Below are 25,065 nucleotides of genomic sequence, written 5' to 3'. Positions count from 1 at the left end.
TGAGGCATCGATCACATGCCAGGCAGTTTACTAGGCCTATGCCACGTATTACGTAACTTAATTCTGACAACAAACCCGTGGCAAAGGCAGAATTGCCCTCCATGGTAGAAATAAGGACACGCAGGCTTTTTTAAAAGCTTAAAAGCCCTAAGAAATCATAAGCATTCTCGTGACCAAAACAGAAGATTTGTGTCTTAAAAATTATGATAGTTCTTGGATTTATTTTATTTTATTTAGGCTAAATAAGTTGCCACTTTTAAGTAGTAATAATAAGAGAAGAAAGTGCTAACATTCCAAAATAACATATTCATGTACTATTTGGCAGAATGTAGTTTTTTTCTGTTCGTTTAGTTCAGTGCTCAGACTGAGATGCTAAACAGTGACTCCAGGAAATCACCTGCATCCTATAGATTTTTACAAGCCTTATTCAGAGCCTGGTTGATTATTTTAATTGAAATATGTTTGACATAAAACCTTGTGTAAGTTTAAGGGGTGCAGCATGTTGATTTGATACATTTATTTTGCAGTGTGTCTGCCACCTGTGTCAAGTCTGAGTCCTCATCCCTTCCTTTTTTTTTTTTAAACATTTTTTACTTTTTATTATTTTTTAAAATTTATTTATTTATTTTTGGCTGTGTTGAGTCTTCGTTGATGCGCGCAGGCTTTCTATAGTTACGGCGAGCGTGGGCTACTGTTCGTTGCGGTGTGCAGGCTTCTCATTGCGGTGGCTTCTCTTGTTGCGGAGCATGGGCTCTAGGCGCGCGGGCTCAGTAGTTGTGGTGCACGGGCTCAGTAGTTGTGGCTCGCGGGCTCTAGAGCGCAGGCTCAGTAGTTGTGGTGCACGGGCTCAGTAGTTGTGGTTCGCGGGCTCTAGAGCTCAGGCTCAGTAGTTGTGGCTCACGGGCTCAGTAGTTGTGGTGCACGGGCTCAGTAGTTGTGGCTCGCGGGCTCTAGAGCACAGGCTCAGTAGTTGTGGCTCACGGGCTCAGTAGTTGTGGTGCACGGGCTCAGTAGTTGTGTCTCGCGGACTCTAGAGCTCAGGCTCAGTAGTTGTGGCGCACGGGCTTAGTTGCTCCGCGGTATGTGTCATCTTCTCGGAACAGGGATAGAACCCGTGGTCCCTGCATTGGCAGGGGGATTCTTAAGCACTGAGCCACCAGGGAAGCCCCTCATCCCTTTTTTGTGGTGGGACAATTAAGATCTAGTCTCTTAGCATGTTTGGTGTTCATAATACAGCTTCGTTTTCTGTAATCACCATACTGGGCATTAGCTCTTCAAGACTTATTTATCTACTAGTTTAAAAAGTTTAAAAAAACCTGTACTGATGTATTTATCTTGTTTGCTTTTAGCACAGTCTGTAAGGTGGCAGGACAGATATTTTGATCCTATATTGTAAATGAGGAACTAGCATTTAGAGGTAGAATTAGAACTAGATCTTCTGATTCAAACTTGATTGCACTTTCCATCCTACCAAACAATTTTTTTCAGCTGTATTGTTTGGGGTGGCTTTTTTTAGCCCAGAACTTCCAAACCTGAGTTTCATAACTTAGTAGCTGTTTACTAAAACAAGTTCCCTATTGTCAAATAACTTTGGAGAAATCTGGATACTGTAGCCCCTTCTTGGAGATTTAACGTTTCCAGTGAGAACCCCTGAGGAAGCCTATTCCTAGAATAAAACCCCGCCCCCGTCCCCAAAACCTGCCAGTGTCTCAGGGATCATAGTTTCACAGGCAGTGGATTCGTAGCAACAGTGGTTGAATCCAGTAGCATTTACTGCAGGACAAGCTTTTGGAGAACAGGAATTTTTAATCTATATTATAAAATATTTGTGGAAAAATAATGACGTGGCTATCCAGAAGGCTTAGGAGAACCAAGTCAGTAACCTGGGGAGAAGTTTCCTTGCGTGTCGTGAACGTGACCTTCAAGTTATCACAGGACTTGAGAACATCAGATTTGCCCCCTTTTAGCCTGGCTTGGTGCTCAAAAGCCAGGAATCATATCCATAATTAAATCAGTTCCACTTCCAGCTGCAGGGTGGAGGCTGTGTGTTCTTGTCTCAACTGAGTGCACAGATGTTTGAGCCTCCCAGCCCTCGTAAGAGAACTGGCTCAGCTGAAAGGTCTTAGGAAATACAAAAACCTTTTGGTGGGCTTTTGGGTTTTTTTTTTCTCTCTTAGTAAATCAGGGACACTCTTGGTCAGTGTTTTGTTTGCGCTGAGCCATTATTGAGCCTTTTAGATCAGTGCTGTTTTCAGTGTCTTCGGGTTCATGATGATGAGTGATGCTGAGGCAGAGGATGGAACGTCAGACGGAATAGAAGGAATATTAAATTTTTCAATTTTATTTTAAACATAGATTGAAAAGTTTGGATTCCCTTCTGACCTGACCCTTTCACCTCGAGAAATGATCCAGCTTTATGATACCATGTTTGAATTCTGGGAAAGCTGGCCCAGGGCTCAGGTAAATAGTAATTCTGCAATTATTTTGAATTGATTGAAGTGGATGGTAACTGCTGTTGACAAAGACAAGCTCTCACTCTTTCCGATCACTTGCATCTGATCTTTGAAAGTTACCAGTGGACTCTTTCCAAGATAAGGTTGCCCCATCTCTTGACAGCCTTCCTCCTGACAGTCTGTGTTTTCCTGTAGCTGGGCGGAATGCCCCTGAACTCCTGAGCACGCTTCCTCTTTCACTTTCTGTGATAGGACAATCCTTTCATCTCCCCTCCCGTGTGCTGGGTCCTGGGTTTCTGTTCCTGCCTTTCTCTCCTCTCACGCCCCTCCCTTCTCTCTGTCCATCTGTGTTCATCTCCTGTTTGGTTTTGCTGTACATTCTGCCTTAAGAGTTCACCATCCTATTAGGTTTACACACCAGAAATGATGGGGAGATAGAAGTTCAACCTCTACTCTCAAGACGCTTGTAATTCTGTTAATGAGACATATTGCTGAGAGACACTTTTGGATTTTCTTGCATGATTTTATTGAATTCTGTGGTATTCCTCTTCAAGGAGTTGTGTCCGGAGGAATTCGTTCATTTTAAGAATAAAATAGTCATTCGAAAGACGGACGCTCGAAAGTATGAAGAGAGCTTAAAGGCAGAACTGACAGGCTGGGTGAGGAGCGGTCACGTCAAGGAGGTAATTCTCACACGTGTTTTGGGTGAAGCACCTCTGTGTCCTCGTTCCCTTGAGCTGTGCTGTGCGGTCATTGCTATCTTCTGGCTTTTTAAATCTTCAACTTCCATTGTAGGATTTTCAGTTGAGCATGAAGTCCCGTGATTCTGAGATAGACTAGAGAGAGAGAAAGGACCTATGTCCTTGTCTTGTCCTCTGTCCCTCCCCCGACGTGTGCTCCACGTTCTGACGGATGAGGACAGAGGGGCCCTTTCCACGGTCCTGGTCATGGTGCTCGGGATTGGAATCACAGTGACAGCAGCTGAGAAGAACTTTTCATCCCTTTATCTCTTTTTCATCTGGAAAGTTTTTTTTTCTTTTATGATTTTTATTTTAATTTGTAGGAACTATTTTTGTATTACAACCTTAGTCCAGGGTCGTATGAGTTATGCATATTTGTTTTAAGTAAGTTGCGGGTCTTTTTATTTTGGAGTTCGCTCTGTTGTCACATATTAAGGTTTCTGATTTTTGGGGTGTGACATGTATTAGAGTTTTCTCAGGTGAGTTTTTCCCATTATATTTTAACTTAGATTATCTCCTCCTGCTCCTATATAATTGTATTTTATTCCACTTGTTTTGTCAAGAAAAACCTTTAAAATGTATTTGTGAGTGATACATGATATAGAGAGAAACTTATATCATGTATATATATGTTACATGATGTAGAGAGAAACTGATTTACCCCACCTCCTGCCATGTAGTAGAACCAGCATCATTTACCAGATAATCCTCTTCCAGACTGATTTGTGTTGCCTTAAAAAATTGCATGTTAAATTGCACGCGCGCACGCGCGTGGTTATTACTGTTTATCTTTCTGTTCTCTAGTATATGATGTATAAATATTGATTTATATATTTCTTTGATGGTTCTTTTGCAATGTTTTATCTTATACTTTCATTATTTTTGTTAAAGAACCACAGAAATATAGATTAGATAACTATGAATGTGTTTTAGCCAGAAGCAGGAATTCATGTCTTCATTATGCAGAACTTACAGTAATTTTCTTTTCACTGCCACAGGCCAGAATGGTCCTGAGGAATCTTCGTCCTCCGGTTGTTAGTTCAGAAAACATGACAGTTATGTTTCCATTTCTCGTTGAAAAGCTAAGGCAAATGGAGAAGTTACCTGCACTGTTTTTTTTGTAAGTCATTTAATTTGTTTTTGGTTGTAATTTGTATTAGATGCATTCTTTTTTTAATTTTTATTTATTTATTTATTTATTTATGGCTGTGTTGGGTCCTCGCCTTTGTGCGAGGGCTCTCTCCAGTTGCGGCAAGTGGGGGCCACTCTTCATCGCGGTGCGCGGGCCCCTCACCGCCGCGTCCCCTCCCGCTGCGGAGCACAGGCTCCAGACGCGCAGGCTCAGCAACTGTGGCTCACGGGCCTAGTTGCTCCGCGGCATGTGGGATCCTCCCAGACCAGGGCTCGAACCCGTGTCCCCTGCATTGGTAGGCAGACTCTCAACCACTGCGCCACCAGGGAAGCCCAGATGCATTCTTTTAAGTAGAGGGAAGTTACGCAAACTTGACTCTGGTAAAATAGTGTTCAATACGATTTTTGGTGCCCTTTTGTTATTAGAGTGCATATTTAAAACTACACCTTTCTAGTTCAGTTCTTACAAAAATAATTTTACTTGTGCTATTACATATTACCTTCTTTATTTTGTTTTCCTTCTCCATTTCTTCTTCTCCTTTTACTATAAACTAGTGTATTTTTAATTAGGTCTTGTTAATTTTCAGTCAATACCTAGGTTTTTTACAAAAGAGATCAAATGTTTATGCACACCATTACCCCACATAAAATTAAAGTAGCCTTACAATATGCTAGTTTAAGTCCCAAGGTGCCAGGAAGTCTGGACCATATGTCCCTAGGTATTTCCATTTTGAAAGGTATAAAGCCCAGACTCTGGAGACATTTCTGGATTGTAGAGGCCAGTAACTCCTGGGTTTACCTGGTCTCTAGAAAGAAATGGTCACAATCCAAGAAGTTAGGATGAAAACCCCCAATTCTCTCCATCCTGCCTAAAAGAGCAAAATTTTACTATATGATCTCACTTGTATGTGGAATCTGAAAAAGCCTTACTCATAGAAACAGAGAGTAGATTAGTGGTTGCCAGGGACATGGGGGTGAGAGAAAGGGAGAGATGCTGGTCAAAGGTACAGACTTCCAATTATGTAATGAATAAGTCCTGAGGATCTAATTCCATCATGGTGACTATAGGTGACAATACTGTATTGCATACTTGAAAGTGGCTAAGAGTAGATTTTAAATGTTCTCACCACAAAAGGAAAAAAAGGTAACTTTGTGAGGTGGTGGTTTTGTGAACTAACCTTATTATGGTCATCATTTTGCTATGTAAACCTTTATCAACTTGTCATGTTTTGTATAACTTAAACGTATACAGTGTTATATGTCAATTATGTCTCAATAAAACTGAAAACAAAAAAACACAGAGAAAAGCAAAGGAGGCACTAAAATTCACAAAAGATTTGGCTGTCACGAAATCTGACTTATTTCACTAACCATAATATTCTCTAGTGAAATAAGTCAGACAGAGAAAGACGAATGCTGTATGCTATCACTTATAGGTGGAATCTTAAAAAATAATACAAGTGAATGTATAAGTAAAACAGAAACGGTCACACAGACATAGAAAACAAACTTACGGCTACCAAAGGGAAGAGGAAAAGTGGGGAGGGACAAATCAGGGGTTTGGGATTAACAGATGCAAACTACTGTATATTAGATAGGCAACAAGGACCTACTGTATAGCACAGGGAATGATAGCCCTGATCTTGTAATAACCTAAATGGAATAGAATTTTCAAAAATACTGAATTACTATGTTGTACAACTGAAACTAACATGATATTGTAAATTAACTATACTTTGGAAAAAAAAATATCTGGACTTACATATATTTATCTAATACTAAGGGTCTTTGATTCTGTTACAAGGCAGACCTAAAGACCAGTGGAATTAAATACAAGAACAACTACGATAACAATAAAAATAAATAAAAAAGAGTAAAAAATTTTTTTCTGACCTCTTAAGAGGGGGAGGAGGAACATCTCTCTTCTGTAAATAGAGAAAATCCATTGTTATCTGTTCCTTGCCTGTGGGGTGCCTGACCCCTCTTCCAGGAGAAATCTCTGGGGGCTCTGCTTGCCATTGCCCCAGGAGGGGACTTCTTGTTTCCTGTAAGTTGGTTAATGATGGGTCTGCTGACCCAGAACACCTCGTGTGCCTGTTCAGGATGAAGCTCATAAAAGTGGAGATTAAAAACTCAACAGCTGTGTGTCAGGATGACAGCAGTGGATGGCTATATGACTGAATTGTATTTATCACATTACTTTCAAGGCAAGCATTCTTTTCCTTTGTTTCCAGATTTAACTTAGGGGATGTAGAGAAAAGCGCTGAAAGTGTGAAAACGTTCCTAGAGATAAAGCAACAGAGCAGGAGGCCCCTCAAGGCTGATAAGGAGGCCCATGACATGGAGAACAAACTTCGAAAACTTAGAAAATCCCTTGAGACACAGAAGACAATGTGAGTATGTGACTCAGCACGCTGGTGGTTGGAAGGCTGAAATACGTCGCAAGTCCCACCAGGAATGTACACTGGGCTACACAGACATCCTAGCTGTCCCTTATTTGCAGGCCAGTTCTGGGCTTCGCAGAACTGTGTGTGCTCCTGGCTCCCGCCTTGTTCTCGGTGTCTCATTCTGATGACTCTGGGTCTGAGATGCGTCTTCCCTTCCTCCCACCCTCCCATCCTCAGTGGCAGCCTGGTCTAGACGGGCTCGCATCTTCCTCGGGCGATCACAGCGGTCTTCTTCCTGGACTTGGGAGCTTCAAGGCTCCCCACCCTGCAGTGTAGCTGACACCGCTCTTGCTGACGTTCTCATTGATTAACTTACCCACACTCACTGTTCGTTCTCCTGGGCCATTGTTGGTGGGTCACCATGTTTGGAGTTTTGCCCTCTTTCAGATCACGTCCTACTACTCTCATCCGACGATACTCGATATTTACTCTTCTCCCTGCGTGACACGTCCTCTTGCACTTTCCCGTGACCAGGCCCTTCTGCCTTGAGGTCCCTCCTTCCAGCTCGCCCCCAGAGCTTCTGCTCATGAGTTTGCTGTCCCTTTCTGAAGCTTGCCCTCATGCCCCACTTAGATTTAGTGCCCTTTCTCCCGGGCTCTTGCTATGCTGCAGTATTTAGTAGGTCGATTATGATGTGTTGCTGTCTTTTTCCTAAATTGTTAGCTCTCTCACAGCAGGGACCGTGCGTTTTCCTCTTTTTATTAATATATCCCGTTGTTCTCGAATGACTCGGGTCCTGCTGCTTGCTGCTTACAAAATCAATTACATACTCCCAAATGTCGGCAGAAAGGAAAGGTTCCTTTAATCAGGATGCCAGCAGTCTGGGGAGATGGTGGACTCAGTGTCCCCCCAAAACCACCTCTGAGATTCTGCTCGGCCATGGAAGTTGTAAAGGGAAGGAGGGGAGTAATCTCAGTTAATCACTGCGATGGGGGGGTCAGGGTCACCGCCGTCCCCCACTGTGTGCAGGCTCGTGGACTCCTCGTGATCTTCCTCTAGATGTTCTCTTGATCACGCAGTTTGTTCGGGAGATTACTGAAGGGGAAGCTTGGGCAGAGATCTGGTCACCTGTTAATTACTGACTCTTCTCTCCTCCTTCTTTGACCTACAGAAAGAACCGATAAGTTAGGCAAAGTATTGTGTGATCAAAAGACTTGAAAGCTGTGCTTGGGCTGGAGATGAGTAAGGCACAGGATGCCTGGTGAAAAGTCACAGTGCAGCTCTGCTAAAGTGACAAGGAAAGGGGCTTCCTGCTGAGGGCGGTTTCCTGTAAAGAGCTGCTTACACAGTCTTAACACATTGCTTGGCAGGTCACAGCTGGCCCATAAATATTTTGCAATGATTGGTAGTTACTTCCCTGGAAGTTGAAACAGCTTTTAGAGCTTCTGGGGCTCAGATTTTTCACATTCTGGAGCAAGTCAGAATTTCCTGCTGACACTTCTGTGTCTCTTCATTCTGCCTGTTATGCTGTTTCCCTGGAAGTGATGGTAGGTGTCAGCCTTTTCAATCACTAGTCCTTAGACAGCTTTTCTTCAGGACGCTGGCAGTCACGATGTCAAGTTGCATTAGTGACCAACAAGTCAAGCTTTAAAAATAAGACGAATGTTTTCATGAACTAAGAATGCTGCTGTCCTATCGGTAAACAAAGGATGTTGCAGCCGTCAAGCCACCACTTTCCCCGGCAGTGCACCCTGAGGGGACTCAGGATGGGAAAGCACAGGACACTGGCCCCAGAGAGCTGAGGTGCACATCAAAGGAATGATTCCAGTGAGCCCAGACTTTGCATCTTCCCATACACAGAAAAGCGCTAAATTCCTTAACTTGAGGTGTCTGGTTTTCTTTAGTTAGCAGTCATCCTTTGATGTTCCGACCACCTGGTCTTTGTTGCAAACACTCTTGTGCATCCTGGCTCCCAGCCCCCCCTGCCTCACCTCCGCGGAGCAGTCTCTCAGAGTTATTTGAGATGCTGTCTCCTGGGCCTGAAGTCCTAAGAATGTCCACCGAATAGAACATAATTCTCAACTTTTAGGTTGTGCATTTTCTTTCAGTCAGCATTTTCCTACCTCATTCAGCACCATGATTACACTGAGGGTGTTGGGACCCTTGCCCCGGGCCCTGTGCTTCAGAGAACCCCACGCCAGCCTCCCCATCTGCAGCCATTCCCTTCAAGTTAGGAGTTGGTGCAGCTCAGGGGACATCCCTCTGGAGCTCACTCTCACCCTTCAGATTCCAGGTGGTTACGGGGCTCTATTTGTCAGGGTAGGAGGAGGATGTATTTTATCTGAAAGTTTGGTACCTCAGTTTAAAACTTAGAAATCCTTAGACAACAGTATGGGGGCCTCCGTTAGTCCTCTGCCTGTGCTGGTCCCGGCATTGCCCCTGGAGGTGAAGGGAATGTCACAGGAAGTGAGTTGGTGGTGCGTCCACTGCTTCGTCTGTATTTCTCACCCCTGAAATGGAGTTAGACGGGACACTGGTTAGCACATATTCTCATATTAGGAGCTGTCTTATGTGCAAAGGTGAGAGTGTCGACTAAAACAAAAAAGCACAGCCTAAAAGTTGAGAATTAGGTTCTGTTTGCTGGACGTTCTGAGGACTTAAGCCCGGGAGGCAGCCTCTCAGACAGCTCCGAGGGGCTGCTCCCAGGAGGTAAGGGGGGAGCCAGGATGTAGAGGAGCGTTTGCAACAAAGGCCAGGTGGTCGGAACATCAAAAGATGACTGTTCATTAAAGAAAACCAGGCATCTCAAGTTAAGGAGTTTAGCACTTTTCAGTGTATGGGAAGATGCAAGAGTCTGGGCTCACTGGAATCATTCCTTTGATCTGCACCTCAGCTCTCTGGGGCCAGTGTCCTGTGCTTTCCCATCCTGAGTCCCCTCGGGGTGCACCATGGAGGGGGGCTGCAGAGGCTGTGGGCTTGGCGGTGGGCAGCCCATGGGTCTCCATCCTGAGTTCCCTCAGGGCTCACCGTCGGGGTGACTGTAGTGGCTTGATGGCTGCAGCATCCTTTGTTTACTGATAACGGCAGCAGCTTTTCTCCTTCACCAGAAACAGACCAAGAAAGGACCAGAGATGTGGGTGTCTGAAAGGCGGTTCCCGTGAGGAGCGATGGATAATGCGCTTTGGTGACTGAGTCCAAGCCAGTGCTTGTGGGGCAGCGTCTTAGGCCAGATTCCTCGCAGAGATCTGAGATGGGACCTCGTGGAAGTGATCTGTGGAAGGGGTGTGCTTGAGCGGGGCCTGCAAGAAAGCGAGGAAGCAACAGAGGGAAAGTGAGGAAGAGGCGTAAGGGTGTGGCGTTGCTGGAACATGCCGACCCCGGCCAACCGGGAGGCCTGGGCGCACGGCAGGACCGTGCCAGCGTGGGTCGAGGGGGCTGTTTCGTGTGCCGCTTATCAGTCAGGTACTGGCTGGGGGCCACATTCCCGGTCCCAGGAGGTGTTGTAACCTTCCAGGCATTTCTTGGGAGCTCTTGTCAGCAGAGGGCACTTCTGCAGGGGATGGTGCCACCAAGAGCCCTTGGCAACCAAACTCGGAGCTGCTGTAGCGTCCGCAGGCGGAGAGGAGGAGTTGGCCTGCACTCGGCCATGTGGGGCCAGGGGCACCTACCTTCCTCCAAGCCTGTGAAAGAGAGAATGCCCATCACTTTAGCAAGGGACAGGGGGGTCATATCGGGAGAACTGGATTTGGCAAGAAGGATGCTTAGAGTAGGAGGAAAGGAGGGGACTATTGAGACACAGTAGGGGACTTTTCTGATGAGGGAACACAAGTTCCAGAGGCTTCCGAGGGAGAAGGTTCGTTCAGGGTGATCCGGGTGTATGTAGCAGTGAATGTCTGGGTGATGAGGGGATCAAGGACGTCCCGGGCTTCCTATGGCAGCCAAATGTGGCCGTTCATTACTTAAAATTTGTTTTTATAAACAGAGATAAAAGAAGCCAGAAAAATCCCAGAAAAATGGATCAAAGCCTAATCCGTGAAGCTGAACATGATAATCTCCTCAAGAGTCTCGAGAAGAACTTGGAGATCCCTCAGGACTGCACATATGCTGATCAGAAGGCCATAGACGCTGAGGTGAGCCCTTAGGATGGAGCAGTGCTCCTGGAAATCATTTCACGCTCCCGCTACTACTGGTCAGCTCCAGACGCTGCCGGGTGTGATACCTCGGTGCTGTCGCTTCCAGAACAGAAATCCTTGTGCATGGCTCTCTGTCTGTACCTAACCCTGAGGGCTCTGCGGAGTGTGTTTGAAGAAGACAGGATTAGGTTTATAGATGATTTTGTGCTTGTTAATAGTTAACCCCTGGGGGTGGCTGTCCTTCCGTGATTTCTTCCTGCAATACTGTTTTTCACAGCCTGAATTCTATGCTCCGGTCTCACACGCCTCAACCGAATATTTCGGTACATGCGGTCCAATACACTTGAAATAATATATACACAATTTCTCCAAAGCTCAGGATTTCTATGTTACAGTCAAAACATGCCACCAAAAAGACATTGAAATATCTAAATGTGGTGTGCCGTTTCTTCTTCAAAATGTTTTATAGTGCAAATAATGCATGCGTTTGGTAGACGAATTTGAAAAAATAAATTAGTAACAATAAAAGCCATGCCAACAGTCGGAAGTAATCACTGCCCTTCTGGATGAACCTTTCACATCTTTGTGACCACACACACACGCACACACGCACACATACATACACACATAGGTGCATACAGGCATATGCCTGTGTGTGTATATGTGCATTCTATTGTATACATTCTTTTGTAAATTTCATGGTTTCCTCCTTTTCGAGAACCATCATCATTTTCATGGGTCCTTGATATCCCATTGTATAGTTGACTGTACAATGGAGGGTATTTTGCTTTTGGATTCTTAGGGTTTTTGGTTTTTTCTTTTCTTCTCTCTTTCATAAGCAGTGCTTATTTTAGCACATAAAACTCTGCATGCAAGTGGATTTCCTCCTTAGGGCAGGAATATTTTTAAGGCTATCTGTGACCAATTTACAGTGAGAAGGAAGCCTTCCCAGACCATATAAGGTAAGGAACCTGCTCTGCTTGGAGAAATCGCTCTCCCCAGGGAGAACTCCTAGGGCTGATCTGACCTCCCGCAGGCTGGAGCGGCCACACTTGCACCTCCTCTGGGGATTGTCTACCGCTTGGTCAGTACTTCTCACCCCTGAAATGGGGTGAAACGGCACGAGACATTCTGCTCCAAGACTTTAGAACATTTCTGATAGTTACTGTTGTTCCCATAAAATGTTTTTTATATGTAGAGTTAATTTCAAATAATTGGCCTCATTTAGCTAAATTATTATATAGTGTGCCTGTTATTTTCATTTCACCATTTTAAATTCTGATTTAAATTAAAATTAGATAAGAGATGATCAAAATCCCTAAAACTCTTGCTTCTTTCAGACTTTGCAGAGGGTGTTTGACCGAGTGAAATTCTCAAGGAAAGGCGCCAAACTGAAGGCTTTGGCAGCAAGGGGGATTGGATATCATCACAGCTCTTTGACCACCAGAGAAAAGCAGTTAGTTGAGATTCTTTTTAGGAAAGGATTTATTAGGGTAAGTAAAGTTCTTCATTTGAAAACTTGAAACTCTGTCTGTATGAAGCTGAGCACCCATAACGAGTGGAAAATAACCATTTTTTGCCATCTAATTATGTCTTTTTTTTTTTTTAACGTCCCATGACACCACTTCATTTTCCATCTCATTTAGTTGAGGGAGGGCGTTTGAAATCTCTCATTCAGTTTATCTCTTTTTCGTGAGATTCAAGTATCCCCTAAACAAGTACTGTTCCAACTATTTCCAACTATGTTTGAAATATACCTGTGGCGATCTAGGAATAAACGCCCACTTTTCATTTATAATGTCGATGGCATTTTGTCAGCTGTTCATGTGATTTTGGCTGTAGACGTCTTTTCATGGGTGTGGAGGACATTCAGGGTAGCATTTCGATCAGGTCTTTTCCCGGTGTAATAGCTGAAATAAGAACAAGGATGTACCGCTTCCCCGGGGCCCGCTGCACGGCTCGGCCGACTTTAGCGGTGCCACCCTCATACTCCGTCCTGTCCCTGGTGGTGGACAGGAGGAAGGTTCCCTGAATCACTTGACACCCAGCCCTTGTTATGTTGTATTTGGTGTGTCCTATAAAGATGTGAGGGGATACTCTGGATACATTCACAAAGAGGGCTTATGTGATTTCCTAGTTAATTTAGACCTTGAGTAATATTTTAAAATAGACCCTGACTTTTTCTAATTTGTCACATTAATTTTTTGAATTATGTACATTATATTTGTGTGTGGTGGGGAGGAGAGAGATTGATTCTGTTACTCTAGGGAGTATCTTTTAATCTTAATAAATAAATCTTGAAGAAAATCTGACATCCTAATTTAAGGGTAATTCTGTAATCTGGAAAAAACCCCAAAATGTATCATTAACAACTTTGTTTAGCTTTTTTCTTAACTAATAACAAGGTATTTATTTATTTTAAAAGTCAATAACCAGAAACAAAATTTTTTACATGATTATGAATTGAGGTAAGGAGGCATAACTATTTTGATCAGCATATCCTGGGTCTAAAATAGTATCTGTTAAATAGTAGTTGCTCAATTACCAGTAGCTTAGTAAATGGATAACTAGATCCCTCTAGGAAAAGTACTATGGAAATAGAGATAGCTTTGTTATTGAGAACACATTTTTCAAAAGGTATTTATTCTAGTTATAGTCTAAATTTAATGTTCTTTCTTTTCCCATTCATGTTCTTATTGAAGAACTTTATAAAAACAGTTAATAAATGGTGTGTTTCATTTTGACAGAGTATCGATATCAGGTTCAGAATAATTAAAGAAAATTATTCCATATACTTCACCATTAACCTTAACTATGACTTTATGATAATCAATATAAATAGAAATAACAATTAGAAATACCCAGCATTATATGAAAAAAATGAGTAAAAATAGATTATTTAAGAAACTGTAAAATTTGCCCTACTCCTTTTCTGGTCAGTTATTATGGCAATTCAGGGAAAAAGATGAAACTTAATTTGCTCTTATTACTTAGATAATTTATTTCCATAGAGATAATCCTCACAGATAAGTTATAGTGGGTGAGGCTGGCCACTGCCCGTAAGCGGGTCTGTAACAGTATTATTCCCTGTTGTGGGAAGTTCCCTTTCTAGTCATTTATTACAAAGCATTTCCTGAGCACCTGTCACGTGCCTGGTACTCTTTTTGCGGGGTGGAGTACACGGTAGTGAAAGGGGCTTGGAGTCTGAGGCAGGACAGTAAACACACAGGTGATACACTTGAGGTGGTCATTAATGCCATGAGTAGGGATAATGAGGACGGGGCCGTCATTTTGGATGTGGTGGTCCAGAAATTTCTATTTGACATTTGAGCGGAGGACTGAACAAACCAGATAAATGGATACATGGGAGAAGAATATTCTGGGCAGAGCAGAGTGAGGGGCAAGGCCTGAGCCGTGAGATATGACACAGCAAGAACGCCAACGTGCTAGAGCCTGTAGTTCAAGGCCCTCAGTCACTCCATGGCATTCCACTGAAATGCTATTTTATGAAGTAACTGTTTTATTCTCCTTCTAGGTGGTGACCGCTACAGGGACACTTGCTTTAGGAATCAACATGCCTTGTAAATCTGTGGTTTTTGCTCAAAACTCAGTCTATCTGGATGCTTTAAACTACAGACAGGTATTGTGATATGTAGAAACTCCCTATTGCATTGCTAAAATAGGGCACTAAAAGAGTAAGAAAGGCGAGCCTTTGGTTTGCAAACGTGCTGCAATTCACGGGGACTTTCCTGCAAACCTGACAGTCACGTTTAGCTGTGGTATAGCGGGCAGGTCACTGGCTTGGTGTTACGTGACCTTGGGTGCGATATCTAACCTGCCTGGTCCTTCTTTGCTATCTCCAGAATAGGGATGATAAGGACGGCCCCATGGCATTTGCAAGAATTCAATGAAGTGATTTGTAGGGAAGACACACGTGCAGGGTGCTTGAGGACTCTCTCCTCGTCTAGCCCCTGTGCCCCTGACTTTACGCCCTGGGGTTCTCTTTCATGCTTCTCTTGTCTTTGCCCCTGCTGTGCACTGTACTACCAAGCCAACTTTGTTATTCTCCTCCAGTGGTTTTGATCTTGGCCTTGCAATTTCCATTTCCACCATCTTTCATCATACATTTTTAGCTTGTAGTAATTAAACAGTTTTCCTAATTTTCAGGTCTCCTGACTCCACTGTGTCTTGAACGCAGATGGTTTTCCTGCTCAGGATCACTTGGGGAATATTTCTGCTACATCTATTAGCCAACATTACAGGTTTTATCCAGGTGCCCCCCGCCACCCCACTTCCTCACAGAGCACTTCCTTTCTATTCCCTGATGGGCCTTGTTCCTACCCAATACAACATCCTTAGTTTTTCCCCCATTTTACCAACCCCTGTCCTTTTGATTTCTCCTTCTGCTGCTGTTCTGGGCATGAACCCTCTCCCCATATCATCTTTGGGAATCTCTCATTTAGGGGTCTGGGGCCGGCGTTATGGATGGTGAACTTGGGAGTGGAAATGCCAAGGTTGGAGTCCTGGGTCTTTCACTTCCTGGTGTTTGCCTACAGTGAGTTTCTCATTTCCCAAGCCCCAGTTACTCTACTGTAAAATGCGGACACTGATTACACTCACCTCATAGGGTGGTGGTTGTAGGGTCTTTATAAAAAAGGTGTAAAGGACTTAGCACATTCTGAGCACTTCCTAAACGAGAACTAATGTAACTTCTGTAGAGTTTGTTCTTAACTTTTTTTGTACAAGCGTTTCTGAATTTTATCTCACTCCTGTATCTCCTCAGTTTGTGCACAATTTTTATGGTGATTTGTCACTCAGCACACATGTGTGTAGGGGAGAGAGAGAAAAGGGACAAAGGAGGGGGGTGGGAAGGAAGAGAGGAGGATTAGTAAGTTCAGCTGTAAGTGAACTTGAAACCAGGGTCTCGTCTTTTTCTCTTCTTGCTGTTCTGTCTTCTGTATATCATTATACAAATACCTAGCACGGTTTTGGGAATGAAATAAGTACATCAGGATGACGAGTGTCTCATTTTCAGCTCTGTCTCAACCACGGTGAATTTCCTGCCTGGTACCGAGTTGGATTTTAGTCTCAGTTCTGTAATGGTTGGACATCTGCACAGTTGACTTGCTCTAATCCAGTATAAAAGGCTCAGTTCTTATACTGTGATGGAGAAACTGTTCAGGAAAGATTTACTTTGTGATTCTATTCTGTTTTCAGATGTCTGGACGGGCCGGACGACGAGGTCAAGACCTGGGAGGAGATGTGTATTTCTTTGATATTCCACTCCCTAAAATCGAAAAGCTCATCAAATCCAACGTCCCTGAACTGCGAGGGCAGTTCCCTCTCAGCATATCCCTGGTCCTGAGACTCATGCTTCTGGCTTCCAAGGGAGATGACCCCGAGGACGCTAAGGCAAAGGTACTGTGGGGACGGTTTCTGGGGCTGAGTCTCCGTTACTGGCCGGGCTCTGTTCTACACCTGTAGTGATAGCTTCTTGGAGTCACCAGTCTTTAATGCTTGGTAGTGTCTTGGCTGGTACAGGATTGGGGGTGGGTGGGGAGAGTAATGATTAGTTTTGTTGCCTCCTCTGTCAATCATAGAATTTATGGCCAATGGGCATTTGGGTTTGCCCCAGATTACTATTTTCATGTATGATAAACATTGCCCCATAGGATTGAAGGGTGCTAGCTATGGATTTTAAAAGATCTGGGTTACAAAAAGATTTGTGTTTATGATTTTGTAATAAAAGAGTTCATTTTTCGTAAAAAAGTAACCCAAGTTCATCAAAGAATATTTGGATAATGCAGAAAGTTGAAGGAAGAAAAAAAGCACCTACACCTAGTTTCGCTCTCCAAAAACAATCACGTTCTCATTTTGCTTTTCAGTCATGTTTCTAAGTATAGGTGTGTATTTGGTTCCTTGCAAAGATATATTTATATTTAGTTGGACTTAAGACTATGGTTATAAACTTACCATGAAATTTTCTGCTCAGATAAATATTTTGAGTCTAATCCCACAATGAGAAATTTAGAATTCATAATTAAATATTTGGTTTCATCCTTATGAAGATGCATTGTGAAAGGGACCCACTCCTCCCTGTGTTTGTATATTGATAAGCATGCCCTCTAAATTGGTTCCTGTTTGCCAAGGTGAGGATTCCTCCAGGACTTTTGTGATGAGTAGCGTCTTGTTATGTTGTTGATGCTTCTACAGAGCAGGTGCATATCATTTTAGACCAAAACTTCCCCATGTTTGAGTTCTTATTTTTTACCTCTATACAGGAGAGAAGCATATGTCTTCTTGCAAACTTTTTAATCTTTTTCAAAAAGCTTTTCAGAGTCATTGGTCTTCTTTGCCTTGGCCTGTTTGAAGAGATCTCTCTGTAACCTTCACACATAAAAGACTCAAGTGTGGGCATACATTTCTTGGAATATTCTTTTTACTTATCACATCAAACTAGAATCACTTCACTGCCCTCTGGCATTTACTGTCATAGAGGACCAGACTCTTGAAATCTCCTCTAGAGGAACTGTGCTAATTCCTGTTTTCTTATAGTTTATTTCTTTCTGCCTATGTAATTATATGAGTATTTTAGAAGTCTGTATATTTAAATTCTTTTCCCCAGAATTCTCTATTTTGTGTGTCTTTCCTCTTATGTTTTATTGATGTTTTAGTTATTACATGATGAAAACTTTCAGTCTTCATGCTCAGAAGTTTTTATCGTGGTAAAATACATATAACATTAAATTTGCCATCTTAACGGGTTTTAAGTGTGCAATTCAGTAATGTTAAGAACCTTTGCATTGTGCAGGGCTCAGGTCATTCTGGAACTGAGAAAAGATTTCTTAAGTTAGATCTTTGATATTTGCTTCCGTTTTGATTTGTTCAGTTTGCAGAAAAAGTTATAACTTTTTAAATCAAAAGTCGTTTTCCTGTTCTCCACTGTTGTTTTTCTTCATTATGAGAGAACACTTGAGTTTATCTCCTGCGTCTCTGATGCAGTCTCTAAAGTTTCAGATCTACTCCTTAGGGATACCATGTGGATTGGATGTTCATTCTGCTGCTGGACTTGTTTCCCTGAGATTGTGCACTACTTCCTATGTCACCCTTTCATATCATAATTAAGTATTATTTTTAAAATGTCAATTTATATTGTCCATTTACCTTATGCGGTTGTGCCTTGTTTCATAAGAGGTCATATCTTTTGGCCTCCATTGAGGATGCCAAAGAATTTTTCCAAAATACGTTTTTCTAAAAAAATCCATTTTCATATGTCAGATTACTTTTGAGTAGAAGCCAGTGTTCTTGTGATGGTCTGTAAGTTTCTACAGAGCCTGGTCCCAGGCTCCCTTGTTGGACTCAACCACGTCCTGCTCTCCTACATGAGCCCACTACCTGCTCCACCGACAGTAGGCACGTAACAGTCCGAGGGGCACGGCTTTGCTGTTTCTGCTGCTTCCAGAACCTTCCCCCAGATGTGTGCACAGTCTCACTCTTCCACCTTGTTCAGTTTCTTGCTCTGCTGTTAGCCTGCTGCCACCACCCCTCCTGCGCTGTTGATGGACCCCCGTCTGCTGTGCCGACTGTGACCCCTGCTCATTTATACATAGCACACACCACGCCTTACACAGCTGCAAATCTCTGTCTCTGTCTAGATCTCCCATCTCTAACATGTTTTTGTTTATTTTCTCTGTATTTCCCACTGGAATGTAAGCACCCTAGGCCAAAGGTGTTTGTTTGTCTTAATTCCTGGTACAGACACCCAATAAATAGTTGTAGCATGACTGAATAATTTTAGGAAGATGGTCTATTTTCTTAAAAGAACTGATCTCTTGTGGGTTTTTCTGTTTTCTCACTTTTGAAGGAAAGTACATCCCTTCAAATCTGGTGATTTGCCAAGAAAGAGGGCGCATGATTTTTCTTCTGGTTTCACTCTCTGCTCACCTCAGTGCTGTTTAAATACCCTTTTAAATGTGAAGCTAGATGAATAGCTTTTGGCCCAAACTTCAGCATTTAGCATATTTTCAAATTATGTAGCTTTCTGGACTGAAAGTTCATCTTCTGCCAATGTCACTGACAGATGATTGGTCCTGTGGAGGCCATTCGTCACCACGAACTGCAGTAGGCACTGCTGTCAGAACTCTTACTGTCGTAATAAGACTTTAGTGACGTGGTCTGCATCTCCAGAGTTACAGTGAACCACCAGAAGTCACTCACCCTCTTACTACTCTGCTGTTTCCTGGCTGTTGCTCTAAATGTAGAGCGAGAGAGAGGAGAAGTTGTAGGAAAGGGCATTTTTGGCTCCCTGAAAACGTATCGCCCCAAGGAAGAGGTGATGGATGGTACACCCCATCCCTTCCTTCCTTCTCCCTCCTTCCCTCCCTGCCCCCTCTCCCTTCCTTCCTTCCTTCCTCCCTCCTAGTCCGCTGGCCTTACATTGACGAGAGATTCTTCCCAGGGACTATGAACTCTCAGGCCTAAAGGCAGCCCCGTTTAATTTCGGTGATGTTGGGAAATTCTCCTTTTACTTGAACCTCATAAACGTTGTAGTGGGCAGTTGAAAGATATCTGAACTGTTACCTCGATGCTGTTTTACTATCTCAATATTTTTATTAGTTTGACCTTAATCAACCTAATTCCATCGTTTTTGCAACGATACTGCAGGACATGGGATAATGTGTCAATAATATCGTATTTTCTTCCAGAACAACCCAAGATTGTAAGCTCTTAAACTGGATTCACATATATTATCAGATTATTTGGCAACATGTTTCATTTCCAATGATTCTGTTTTATATGTTCCGTTTTGTTAGGGGAAGGATGTGCCATGTAAGAACATGGTAAAACAAGTCATGTGAAATCCCATTGAATCTTAGGTGGGTCTGGTATCTGTGGGATAAAATGGATATTGGTAATATATATTTGATTGTTTTATATTCTTTTATGAGCTGGTCAGTCGGATGTGGCCACAAGAGGAGACAGACGAGAGGCTCAGGGAAACAAAGTAGAAACTCAGAGGTCCTAGAAATGCAGACACGGTGCACCATGCAGGGCTTCATGAGACCCCAGGATGGTCGGGAGGCGGGAGACACGAGTGGAGGGAGAGGGTCCATGGGAAAGGCAAGACATCTCAGAGTAAATAGTTTGGGACTGGCTAGTTTGAATAATTCAGGTGGGCTTTGGGGGCTGCGGTGGTCTCTATTTGCCTGGCACCTGGGGTGCTTTAGGACAGGGGAATATTGGCTTGGTGTGTGAGATTCAGGTAAGGCAGCAGGTGGGGCGTAAAGTTGGGATTGGTTGGTTTGTAGATGAGAAGCCAGCCTTGTCAAGTTGTTGTTATCTTTAGGAAGTAGCCCTGGGGGTGGCAGTCTCTCCCCAGCCAGCAGGGTTTTTAAGAGGTCAAAACATCGTAATATGCAGGAAACAATGTTAAATTCCAGTGCACCTCTCTTGTCATCCAGGAGTGTATTTCTCAGCAGGAGCACAGTGTGAATTAACGTGCTACTCTCCTCAGGTGCTGTCCGTGCTCAAGCACTCACTGCTCTCCTTCAAGCAGCCCCGGGCGCTGGAGATGCTGAAACTGTACTTTCTGTTCTCCCTGCAATTCCTGGTCAAGGAGGTAGGACCGTGTTTGCCTTTTCGTGAGATAGGATCGGTACCATCTCTGTTTCTCATCATCTTGAACTAATTCCAGTCTTTCCAAGGTTATAGCCAAGGATTCCTACTACTTACAGTTGATTTAATTATCAAAGTGGGCCAGGTAACGAGTATTAATCTCTCTTATGTTGGTATCGTGGACTGAAAAAAAAATGCACAACCTGAAAGTTGAGAATTATGTTTTAGTCTATGGACATCCTTAGGACTTCAAGCCCAGGGCATAGCATCTCAAATAACACTTGAGGGGCTGCTCCCAAGAGGCAAGGGAGGAGCTAGGATATATACGGGTTTTTGCAACAAAGACCAGGTGGTCAGAACTTCAAAAGATGACTGTTCATTAAAGAAAGCCAGACATCTCAAGTTAAGGAATTTAGCGCTTTTCTGTGTATGGGAAGATGCAAGAGTCTGGGCTCACTGAAATCATTCCTTTGATCTGCACCTCAGCTCTCTGGGGCCAGTGTCCTGTGCTTTCTCATCCTGAGTTTCCTCAGGTGCACCATTGCGGGGGCTGCAGTGGCTGAGGGCTTGATGGCTGGCATCCTGTCTCCATCCTGAGTTCCCTCAGGGCTCACCGTCCAGGCTGCTGTAATGTGATGGCTTGACGGCTGCAACATCTTTTGCTTACTGATATGGCAGCAACGTTTTAGTTCTCAGTATTAAGTACTATTTTAAACTGGCATTTAATAAGTTGTCTGTTAATTAAGGTATGTGGTTGAGTTGAGTCAAACTGATAAATTATGTCTGTTCTTTAGGGCTATTTAGATCAAGAAGGTAATCCTACAGGCTTTGCTGGACTTGTGTCACATTTGCATTATCACGAGCCTTCTAATCTTGTTTTCGTCAGTTTTCTTGTAAGAGGCCTTTTCCATAATCTCTGTCAGCCAACCAGAGAAGGTAAGCTTGACTTTTCATACGTATGTTCTAAAAACAACAAAGATGCTATAGTGAAGCTAACACTTCAGGAAATTATTTTTTTCTACAAAGAAAATACAAGTTAATATTTAGATAATTTGGAGATACCAAATTAGATAAAATAAAGTTTTATATACCTACTAATATAGATTACATAGGAGACAGCCATATTTTGTGGCAACTATTTAAAAATAACAACTTCTTATTAACTTGAGAGATTCCTTGATTCCAGGATTCAGAAATATTAATATATGATTTTTTGATAAATATTTTTCTAATTAAATGTAATATATGCTCATCATAGAAAAAGGATGTAGGAAACCATCATGTTAAAATAATATTCACTGTTGATATTTGTGAGTATTTTCCTCCAATCATATTTTCTTTGAATATAATTGTATAGTGTATTTAAATAGCTGATATCATGTTAGTTGCATGATCTAGAAACTTGTTTCCCCCCAGGTTTGCTTTTGTCAAATTGTGTACATTTTTTTGTGAATTCCGTTTGTAAAGTCCATCTTATGTTTCATTTAATGCAGTTTTTATAAAAGCCTTTGATTTTTATAACTAAACCATAGATATTTAAACTATGTCCCTAAAAGAAATGTTTCTGTCTTTGTGCTTAAGTTCATTGTAGTTACTGATGCCTGGTGATTTCCTTGCCTTTCACAGCATAACTTTGCTTTATCTTCCTTCATTAACTGGCAGGAACATTATTTTACACAATGTCACTAGGCTCTGAATGTGCATTGTTCTGTGAAACAAGGATACTTAGGAAGTTCTGTCTCCCAAAAGCTCTGTAAGAGGAGAAATAATTTCAGGCAACAAGAAGTGCAGTTGTGTTTATTGCTGTGTGTGTGTGTGTGTAGGGAGGTGTGTGCGGTTATAAACATGGAGACAGAAGCTTTATGAAGCAGATAATATGGGCGTTGCTATTTTGTACATGAGGAAACAGAGAAGTTAAACAAATTGCCATGGTCGCAAAACCTAAATATTGTAAGTCTTGAGCCAAGATTCAAATATGAGCAAGTTATTAAAGGTGGCACTTTTTAACACGACCATGTGACAGTCACGTGCTGTGGAGGATGGGAGTGAGTCAGGTTGATGGGATATATATATATATATATATATATATATATATATATTTTTTTTTTTTTTTTTGGAGTATAGTTGCTTTACCATGTTGTGTTAGGGGTTGACAGTATATTAACATGAGTGGCGGGGAGGGGAGGGGGCTGGGGGGTTATTTGTGGGTTAGTTTTGGAAACCCTTACGTGCTTGGCTGAGGAGATTGGATTTTGTTTATGAGGCACTGAGGTGCAATCAGAGGCTTTTGAGGAGGTGAGATCATGATCATTAAATGCTTAAGAAAACCAATCATAGACTAAAGGGGAAGGTCCCAGGTAAGGGGACAAGGGTCTTTGGTTGGAGTTACAAGAATCTGAAGTAGAGGGGGAGCAGCAAAAAGGAAGAAGAAGGCACAGGTGTAAAACTGCCAGCAGAGATAGTCATTCCCTAGTCGCTATACTTGTTACAAATTTCTAGTCTCCATGAAATAACGTACAATCTAACATTCAATTTATATTGTTCAATTTAAACATTAAAAATGGGATTAATGCACTTTTTATGTTTATGACAAGATATTTTATTTTGTATAGGCTCAAAACATTTTTCTCAGGATGTTATGGAAAAGCTAGTGTTAGTATTGGCAAATCTGTTTGGAAGAAAATATCTTCCAGCAAAGTTCCAAGATGCTACGCTCAAGTTTTATCAATCCAAGGTAAAATTTATGATTCTGATAACATTAAATAATTAAGACAATTTAACAGATCCTACCATAAATGATTCCACAGCAGTAGAATTTTATTAATATAGAATTCATTTGCTTTATAGAAATAATTTGTTCTTCTGTAATCAGTGTTATATTTAATCTGTAATTCTCATGTCTCCTCTATAAATCTATCAAGAGATTGAATGCCTTGAGGAAAAATGGGATAAAAATTTTTGCTCACGTTTTCTATTGGATTGTATAAACGTGTAGCAATCAGTGGCTAAAGAAAAAAATGTATGTAATTATACATTAAATGAACTAATAGTTCCCATCATTGAATCTCTAGTTCTTTTAGCATCTTTTTACTTTGCAGTAGGTCTATGGACAGGAAGTGTGTGCTGTAAACTATAATGTTCTCACTGAAAAAATATTAGAATAGTCATCTAAGAAATCATCCCTTGACACACAGACTGTTGTCCGAGTTTATTTGCAATGACTTCTTCGATCATAATTCCCTGTCATTAAATCAGCATCAAATATTATTACTAATGTATTTCACTAGAATCTGAGAAAGTGGGAAGGGCTGGTTATACCAGATAACCTTGGTAAAAAGGTGACAAAGAAGAACAAAAAGAGAAGAGTTCATCTATATTGTCTAACATCACAATGTTAAGTTACCATTCTTAGCCCTCACAGAATGTTCTCTAGACCAGTGAACACAATTTTAGTCATTGACTTTTCATCTTCATATTTTTTTCATCACATGTATGTTCTTGGACTATTATTTGTTTTGGTTAAATAAACTTATTTTTCTTTTAAAAGACAAGTCAGTATCTCTATTCTTACAAAGATGGTTATGATAGAAAAAAGTACAATAAAAAAAGGTTTTGAGTGGAGGCCTCCTATTTCTCTCTCTTTTTTCCTTTAAAGATTATTGGAAATTTGAGCACTTCCAGGTGGGACATGCTAGGTGGCCATCACTCGTGTTGCAACAGAGAGCTGTGGAAGGGATGAGGATTATATTGGCTAAAATTATAAAATGGCAAGAACTTATCCAAGGTGTGATTGGACTCTCCAACCATGATTTTTCTCTCAAAGAACTTGTTGATTCTGGACGAGGTTGAAAATTGTACTTAGCATATCCAGAGAGCCTCTCCTATGAGATAAAAAACAAAACAAAACAGTAAAGCTTTTAGTGATTCCATGGGGCTGGAGTGACAGACTAGACACTTGAGACAGTGTTAACTCAGGACATTCACTGGGTCAGATCTGCATGAAATGTTGGGGTGTTACACCAAATTTCTTGCAGTCTTGTAGCATTTATTAAATAAAAACCCACTAGAGGGAAGAGTTTGAATTTATTCATAGGCTTATATTACCCTCAAGGCATTTTTAGAGCCATCTAGGGCTGGAAGATGTAAAGGTAGGTTATGAAGCTCTACAGGAATGAAGTGGATCTTTGGGACTCTTTTAGGGCTGAGAAGACTGAGACCCACCAGCCTCATACTCAAAACCCAAGAGGGCCTAGGAGCAGAGATGCACCAGATGTAGACTGAGACTTATTAAAACTGGAAAACAGTATCAATCCACTTCAATCTCTACTTAGACTGAGGTGATCACATCTTCACTCACTTGGCCAAACACAAAATTGGGGAGCTCACTCCAGTGGAAGATAACATTGTTTGAAGTCTGTCAGGTCCTTTTACAAACACTTCTGGTGAAAGAAAAAAAAAACCTAAAAAAGTGAGTAAGCAAGAACATATGACCAATTAGCAGGAATGAAAGCAGGAAATAATAATCAACACGAAGATGATTCAGATATTGAAGTTAGAATATAAGGACTGCTCAAGAAAATGGGAGAAGAGATAGAATTGATGAAAG

The 25,065-nt window shown here is 42.0% G+C and overlaps 1 protein-coding gene across 2 annotated transcripts in view; it reads left to right on the top strand.

Annotated features, from left to right (window-relative positions):
• The window catches only part of DDX60 (DExD/H-box helicase 60), a 90,918-nt gene that overhangs the window by 47,382 nt on the left and 18,471 nt on the right, over nt 1-25,065 (top strand). For both annotated transcript variants that reach the window (XM_082402083.1, XM_082402082.1), the window contains 11 exons: nt 2,356-2,460; nt 3,008-3,136; nt 4,192-4,313; nt 6,559-6,717; nt 10,694-10,841; nt 12,185-12,337; nt 14,380-14,484; nt 16,062-16,262; nt 20,359-20,463; nt 21,254-21,395; nt 23,072-23,193. In XM_082402083.1, coding sequence (XP_082258209.1) covers nt 2,356-2,460; nt 3,008-3,136; nt 4,192-4,313; nt 6,559-6,717; nt 10,694-10,841; nt 12,185-12,337; nt 14,380-14,484; nt 16,062-16,262; nt 20,359-20,463; nt 21,254-21,395; nt 23,072-23,193 — 1,491 coding nt within the window. The remainder of the gene's footprint in view (nt 1-2,355; nt 2,461-3,007; nt 3,137-4,191; nt 4,314-6,558; nt 6,718-10,693; nt 10,842-12,184; nt 12,338-14,379; nt 14,485-16,061; nt 16,263-20,358; nt 20,464-21,253; nt 21,396-23,071; nt 23,194-25,065) is intronic.

Source organism: Balaenoptera borealis, assembly GCF_965194805.1.
Source record: "Balaenoptera borealis genome assembly, chromosome: 8".
Lineage (NCBI taxonomy): Eukaryota > Metazoa > Chordata > Mammalia > Artiodactyla > Balaenopteridae > Balaenoptera > Balaenoptera borealis.
Note: the sequence above shows the minus strand (reverse complement) of the source record. Positions and strands in the feature narration are given on the sequence as shown.